The sequence below is a fragment of the Triticum aestivum genome, chromosome 2D (assembly GCF_018294505.1).
Source record: "Triticum aestivum cultivar Chinese Spring chromosome 2D, IWGSC CS RefSeq v2.1, whole genome shotgun sequence".
Classification (NCBI taxonomy): Eukaryota; Viridiplantae; Streptophyta; class Magnoliopsida; order Poales; family Poaceae; genus Triticum; species Triticum aestivum.
In genome coordinates this window covers 9521884-9529582 of record NC_057799.1, presented here as the reverse complement: position 1 = coordinate 9529582, position 7699 = coordinate 9521884, and the positions used below count along the sequence as shown (strand labels likewise).

At 39.2% G+C, this 7699-nt stretch overlaps 1 protein-coding gene across 3 annotated transcripts; it reads left to right on the top strand.

Moving 5' to 3' along the window:
• Positions 1-3074, top strand: LOC123048202 (uncharacterized). Of its 3 annotated transcripts, none has more exons than XR_006423250.1 (8): positions 1-548; positions 633-720; positions 820-1856; positions 1931-1999; positions 2081-2146; positions 2235-2405; positions 2527-2762; positions 2850-3074. XR_006423250.1 is itself a non-coding variant. In XM_044471349.1 (8 exons), the coding sequence occupies exons 5-8, from the start codon at positions 2083-2085 to the stop codon at positions 3009-3011; spliced, it is 651 nt and encodes a 216-aa protein (XP_044327284.1). In that variant the 5' UTR covers positions 10-548; positions 633-720; positions 820-1856; positions 1931-1999; positions 2081-2082; the 3' UTR covers positions 3012-3074. The 3 variants fall into 3 exon arrangements, 2 of the variants coding, with proteins under 2 accessions (XP_044327284.1, XP_044327285.1); XM_044471349.1 differs by having other exon boundaries at positions 10-548; positions 2217-2405; XM_044471350.1 differs by having other exon boundaries at positions 14-548.
• Positions 3075-7699: the final 4625 nt, after the last annotated feature.

Below are 7699 nucleotides of genomic sequence, written 5' to 3'. Positions count from 1 at the left end.
CCCTAGAATATTTATGACCCTCTGGTTGAGCTTTCACAATTCTTTTGCAAATTAAACTCCAAATCACTTTCAGTAGAAGAACTTAATGAAATGCAGGCCCAAATACCTGTGACACTATGTAAGCTTGAAAAGGAATTCCCACCGTCCTTTTTTGATGTCATGATGCATCTGCCTGTTCATTTGGCTAATGAGGCTCTTGTTGGTGGACCTACAATATATCGGTGGATGTATCTCTTTGAGAGACAAATAAAGTGTCTGAAATCGCTAGTGCGAAATTTGGCACGACCTGAGGCTTCCATTGCAGAGGGATACATTGCAGAAGAGTTCATTACATTGTGCTCTAGGTATTTGGATGATGTCGAGACAAAGCATAATCGACCAGGCAGAATCAATGATGCACCAGGGGATGACAACTATTATTTGTCAATATTCAATCCGGATGGAAGGCCATCCGGTGGTCGTAAACCTAGAGATCTTAATCTTCTTGAAGCAGAGCAAGCTCATATTTATGTTTTGAGAAATTGTGATGTAGTTCAACCATATATCAGGTATTGATTATTCGGTTCACTTATTAAGTACTTAGTCAACTAATTTTTGCATGCCCATATCAATTAAGCTTTGTATTATTGTAGTGAGTACTCCAGTAGTCAAGATGGATGTTCACTGCAACCATTTACCACCATGTGGAACCAGAAGTTCAATCAGTGGTTCAAAGAGAAGGTAAAGATTCCAGAATAAAGTCTGTATGTACATACATATGCACGTACATTTCAGTATTTCTGTGTGAAGATTTTAACATAGCTATTTTTCACTGTATAGGTAGCCAGCTTGCACGAACATGATAAGAGTGAGCTCACCGAAGACCTTTTGGCACTATCACGTGGTCCATTGGAAAATGTAACATGTTTTACTGGCTATGACATGAATGGATTCAGATATCGTGTTCAAAGTCGAGATAGACACCTCTGCACACAGAACAGTGGGGTGGCTGTACTTTCAGAACAAGGGGATAATGGTAATACAGTAGAATATTATGGCATATTGACAGAGATAGTCGAACTGCAATACTTAGGTGGAAGGCGTGTGACATTATTCCGTTGCAACTGGATTGACGTATTTGACAAAGAGCATGGGATTAAGAAAGACAACAAGCATGGAATCGTTAGTCTTAACCTGCAGCGTTTGCTTCTGACAGATGAGCCTTTCGTTCTGGCTAGCCAAGTCTCTCAAGTATTTTTTGTCAAGGACAATCTTATAAAAGGATGGCACGCAGTCGTGAAAAATCCATCACGTCATGCTTACAGTGTACCACATGGACAGTCTGATGATGAAGCCTATGAAGCTGAACCTGACAATGGCGATGAAGACGACTTGCTTCAAAATTCGACAACATCACGTAGAAATAGAACAACATGATGGCACTAGTTTATGCAACTCTTAATCTGTAGTAATCGATTTGCTTCATATTTTTGCTTTTACCTTATTAATAAACAGTGACACAAGTAGTTCTGTACTTACTTTATTTGATTTAGCATTCAATAATTCATTTTCAGTATATCAACATTCACTTATTTAATTCAATTTTACTTTGTATAGCCTTTGTGCACACTTTAAACTAACACTATATGCGTAGGGTATCACAATGAGTCAGCACAAGTATGGAAACTTAACAGCATTAGCTCGGGAAAGATGCTCCTCATAGTTGAATAAGTCTGGACTGGTACACCAGGGTATTGGTAGGCGGACCTTGCCAGAGAAATCAAGTCAAATAGCAGATTTCAGCAGAAAAAGGGTTACTCACAAGCCTAATTTGCAAGATGAGGAACTGTGGAAAAAGTATGAGTTAGCTACAAAAGGTACTATAGAAACATAAAAATATTATTCAGTCTATCTACTGAAGATGATATAATGTGGTTGCTTGTTTTCATAGATGGAAATGATGCGGCAACAAATACACCAATCTTGTTTACTACAAATTTTGATGCTGATGATTTCCGAAGTGAGTTTCTAAGTACCATATATTGTACCAAGAATTGTTTCTATGCTTTGTTGTCTTCAAATAACTCATAATATATTGCAGCTATGAGTGATGAAGCTGATACCAGCAATGATGGTGACATGGGAAATGATATGCATGATTTTCATGGTATGAAAAACTTCAATTTTTTCATTTTTCCTTCATCCACCATGCTGACCGATTGGTTGTATATTTTCAGATGGTGCAAATGGTGCAGATGAATTAATGGGTAATGAAAATCTGGAAAGTGAAGAATCCCAGGATAGCCATGGCTTTGCAGGTACCTCAAAGACCAGTAAGCACAACAATGCAACTGAATTAGTTGATGAAAATCTGGAAAATGAAGAAGTGCAGGGTAACCATGGCCTTACAGCTACGTCCAAGACTAGTAAGCTCAGCAATGCAACTTGATTAGTTGATACTTCAGTCGGACCGCTACAATATAAATTGTAGCTTGAATGTTTTTCTTTTTTTGTACTTGATTAACATATTTCTTTCGAATGGTGCAGGACCTCAAACAGGTGAAAAGCGCAGGGTCCGTGGGAAAAATAAATGCAAGGAAGTAGCTGATCTCATGGAGTCCCAAAAAATTAAAGTCCGGTTTTACAATAACCGTGCGCTTTCCAGAAGTTTTGCGCGACACTTGGGTAGAATCGTCCGTAATCCTAGAATTACCCCGATGAGGGTAAAGGAATGGTCCAATATTACTGATGCAGCTCGGAAACATATATTTGATGCAAATAAGGTATGTTTGGTTAAAAGTTCTAGCATTATAATCTGAATTTCTGTACTGATGTATTTATGAGACTCTGTTTTATGAACAACTATTTAGGACAAGTTCGAAAATATTGACGACAACATTGCAATAGATGTGTACAAAGATGAGATATTAGACCATGTCAGGAAACTTTGGATCAACTGGCGTGGAGACTTGCACCGGCATTTTGTGAAACCCAACAAGACTATGCAACAGGCTATGAAAAAGGTACCTTAAGATATTCCAAAGGATGACTGTGAATGGCTTGTCAAGGAGCATTTTTTCAGCAAGGAGCTTCTGGTATGTTCTCATGTTGCCTCTTAATTTTCAACCATTTGTGCAGCTGACAATATAATCCTCTTTAACTACAGAAAAAGAGCAAGAGAAACACCCAAAACAGAGCTAACCTCAAAATGCTTCACCGATCTGGCAGTAAACCCTTTAGACAGATAATTTGGGACATGGTACATGCTTTCACTTCTCTTGTTTTTCATTTCCAATAATATAAAATCAGTGTGAGTTGTCTTGCCATTTTGTTTCAACTAATAATAGTCACTTGCCTATGTTGGAACAGGGGGGAAAGGAAAACAAGCCATCGAGTATGGATAAACTATTTTCAGAGACACACAAGAAGGGTACAAACTTCCCTGATTCTACAACCTCTGCCAAACATGTAAGACTTAATTTAACGTTCATAACTTCCATAATGAACAGTACATGTACAATTCCTACTTAGAGATAGATGTTTATGCAAATAACTTACTGTTGGCACTTCAGGCACAAATTAAAGACCATAGTTCAATTGAATCCTGGTCTTTCAAATGATGAAGTCATGCAGAAATGTGACACATCTAAGCGGCATGATCGCGTAGTTGGATTTGGTGGTGGAATTAGAGCAAGAGATTTGCGAGGACCAGCATTAAGTAAGGCTGAATTAGTTTCTCAACTTCAAGCTTCTGAGCAAGCGAAACAAGTACTCGAAGAAAAGGTCAATGTCATGGCGCAAGAAGTATCAGAAATTAAGCGTCTTCTATCTGGTAGATCTCTAACTGATAGTTCTCATGAACGCCAACATGATCAAGTAAGTTGTTCTCACACATTGGTTTTATTTGTCATTATACTTTGATGCCATTTATTTACATGGACTGACTTTCATAAACTAATCAACATTTTGTAGGACTGATGGTCCACCAGAATATATATATAAGCATAAGGAGGCATTGTAATCACTAGTGAAGAATGATATCCATTCAAACAACGATGGCGTCCCTCTATTGAAGACTAATAAATATTATCTTTTCTAATTGTCTCGTTTTCCATATAGATATGTTCAAATACATTGGTGATATAAGGAGTGCTTTTGACTCAATTTTCTTACAAGATATTTTAGTTTCAGATTTGTATGTCAGAATATTGGTACTTCTATTAATAAAAGAGGTCATGATCTTTTCAATTAAGATTCTTTTGTTTCTATATTAATGTGGATGTTAATATTGAAGTGTTGGATGCTGCATAAAGTGATTGTTGAAGGAATGTTATAATATAAGTGGTTCTGAAGGATATGAAAGTGTGAAGAGAGTGGTCGGTAATGATACTTTGGCCAGCATGGTAACATTATTAGCGATGACAAAAGTGGTTGTTATTGCCCTTGGGATCGACACACCATCCCACTATTATTAGCGACGACAAAAGTGGTTGTTATTGCCTTGGGATTGACGACGACACACCATCCAGTCGTTATAAGAATAACGACCATGAAAGGTACGTGGTCGTTATACTTTTAACGACAGAGCCTACTACGACCAGCAGATTGTGGTCGTTATTGACCTTTAACGACCACAATCCAACCATTAATGATCACATATACCGTCGTTAAAAACTGTTTTCCTAGTAGTGTCTCTTCCTCTCGCCACCGAGTTCCTGAGCACTACACTACTGCCACGATCTTCCCCAGCCCGGCTTGCGGCGTGCACCACAGGTCGGGACAGTAGGCCTCCGAAACCGCACCTCTTTGAGTCCTGTATGGGAGAAGGGTGATAAGGTTTTGGGGAGCGCTTCGTCACGGACGCCCCGGACTCCGACGACTACTAACCCAATGACAACTTCTTCCCCGACGTCGACAACATCTTGGACGACATGGCTGGCGAGGATGTCGACCCCAAGTCCAGTGCTTCTGCTGCTGCTGCTGTCCCGTACGTGTTCTTGTTCTTTCTGTTAGAGGTCCTGTCGCAGTTCTTTGTTCTAGTGTCTGTCCTACATATGTTAGGTTCTACTTCATATATGCAACCTGTTCTACTGTCTGCTTTAGACATGTTTGGTTACAGTTCATATTTGCAGATGCTATTTACCTTCTCATTGTCAGATTGCATGACTAGTTCCTCTGCTATAATAGTCATGTTTTATCTAGTATTTCTAGTAATAAAATAATATGGTAAATTGCTCATATTTCCAACAATCCAAAAACCTTATTATAGGCAATTTACACCAAGTGATTTTGCTGCTTTCATTAGACCTCCTATGTTTGAGGGTATCCATTATAAGAGGTGGCGCGTGAGAGCAGTCTTATGGTTTCAAACCATGAGTTGCTATGATCCCACTCTTGGCAAACCTGAAGGGGAGTATGATGCCCAACAGGAACAAGCTTTTCAGAAAATGGATAGTCTGTTTAAGACTGCTCTCTTGAGTGTTCTTGGTGAGAATATAGTTGATGCTTATGCGTCAATTGATAATGGAAAAGATATGTGGGACGCACTCGAGGCCAAGTTTGGGGTCTCGGATACCGGCACTGAGCTGTACATCATGGAGCAATTCTATGATTACATTATGACTGAAGAGCGCTCCGTGGTTGAGCAAGCTCATGAGATACATCCATTTGCTAGAGAACTTGAGCACTTCAGTTGTATGCTACCGGACAAGTTTGTTGTCGGAGGTATCATCACTAAGCTTCCTCCTTCGTGGAGGAACATTGCTACCTTACTGAAGCATACACTACTAGAAAACAACTATATCCAATATGAACACTAATGGCGCACTATACATGTGGTGCACCATTACTAAATAGTAATGGCGCACCATGTGTAGGTGCGCCATTAGTAACCAAAACAGTAATGGCGCACCAAGTGAAAAGTGCGCCATTACTAAGTTTGACCAAGGTTTGACCCAGGCATACACATAGTTATGACGCACTTTGTAAAGGTGCGCCATTACTAGTAATGGCGCACCTTTACAAAGTGCGCCATAACTATGTGTATGCCTGGGTCAAACCTTGGTCAAACTTAGTAATGGCGCACCTTTACAAAGTGCGCCATAACTATGTGTATGCCTGGGTCAAACCTTGGTCAAACTTAGTAATGGCGCACTTTGCATAGGTGCGCCATTACTATATCAAACTTAGTAATGGCGCACCTATACAAAGTGCGTCATTACTAACTTTGACCAAGGTTTGACCAAGTCATACACATAGTAATGACGCACTTTGTGAAGGTGCGCCATTACTAAATGCACCTCCCTTGTGGACCGCCTTTTCAATTTTAAGAAAAATAAAAGAAAATGATGGAAATGTCAAAAAAATAAAAGAAAATAAGTTTCCCATGTGATATGTGGTCTAGTTGTTGGGAAAATTTACAAATATGAATTTTGACTTTATTTGCAAAATCTCTCTGGAATTTAGTAAAATGGGCATAAATTTTGCATACGAACTCGGATTAAAAAGTTTTTTATATGAAAAATCATCTACTCGAAAAGTTACATCCGAATCCAACCGGGGGAACCTTGTTGAAGATTTTTAGAATCCCCAAAAACCTAACAGAATAAAAGATACGGGGCTTTTAAGATCTAGAGGGGGGAAATGGAAAAAATTTCAAACTTAGTAATGGCGCACCACTTGCTAGGTGCGCCACTAATAACAGAAAAAAATTTGGTTTCGATTATTTTTTTGGAAAAAATGTTCAAAATATAAATACGTAATATGACCGGGAAGTTTGAAATATTTTTTCAAAATTTCATCACACTCATGAACATGAACAAAGTCCTAGACATCAACAATGTTTAATAGGATTGATATGATAGATATATCAACAAGTGCCTGTTAAGTGAGGTTGGTGCTGGGTTGGATAGAACTGAGAAGTTAAGCGTGCTCGGGCTGGAGTAGTGTGAGGATGGGTGACCTTCTGGGAAGTTTGACCACGGAGTGTGATTTGAGTTGAGATTAAGCATATTGACCCGAGATTAAACCATAGTGACCCGAGATTAAGAAAAAGACAAAAAAAATGAAAAAAAATTTGAAAAAAAATGTTAGTAATGGTGCACTTCTATGTGGTGCGCCATTACTATCACAGATAGTAATGGCGCACCTATAGTGCGTCATTAATAACAGTTACTAGTGGCGTCTTAATAGTGGCGCACCTATAGTGCGCCATTAATAGCAAAAACTGGTACGCCACTAACAACCTTTTTTCTAGTAGTGATAAGAGGCAGGAGTTTTCCGTTCCGGATCTCATTGGTACTCTTGATGTGGAAGAAAAGGCGAGAGTAAAAGACATACGTTCTCGAGGTATTGAGGGAGGATCTAGTGCCAATCTGGTACAGAAGAAGAACTTCCAGCCCCACAAGTTCAAGAACAAGGGCAAGTTTGATGGTAAAGCCAAGTTTGATGGGAAGAACAAGGATGTGCAGCACACGAACTTCAAGAAGAAGAATGACAAGAAGAAAGGTGTTTGTCATGTGTGTGGATATCCTGATCATTGGGCTCCTAGTTGCCTTAATCGCTATGACAAGCGTCATCTTGGGAAAGGCGGCAAGACCGCTAATGTTTTCATTGGAGACACTGACATGAAGGATGCTGGGTATGGTATATTTCCCACTATTCTTTCAGTATGTCATTCTCCTGATTGGTTGATTGACACGGATGCTAATGTGCATGTATG

Coding starts and splice junctions, on each gene's coding strand:
- LOC123048202 (XM_044471349.1), top strand. CDS start 2,083: ATGAGTGATGAAGCTGATACCAGCAATGATGGTGACATGGGAAATGAT. Junction 2,406..2,526: donor TACAGCTACGTCCAAGACTA/GTAAGCTCAGCA, acceptor CGAATGGTGCAG/GACCTCAAACAGGTGAAAAG. Junction 2,763..2,849: donor ATATATTTGATGCAAATAAG/GTATGTTTGGTT, acceptor ACAACTATTTAG/GACAAGTTCGAAAATATTGA.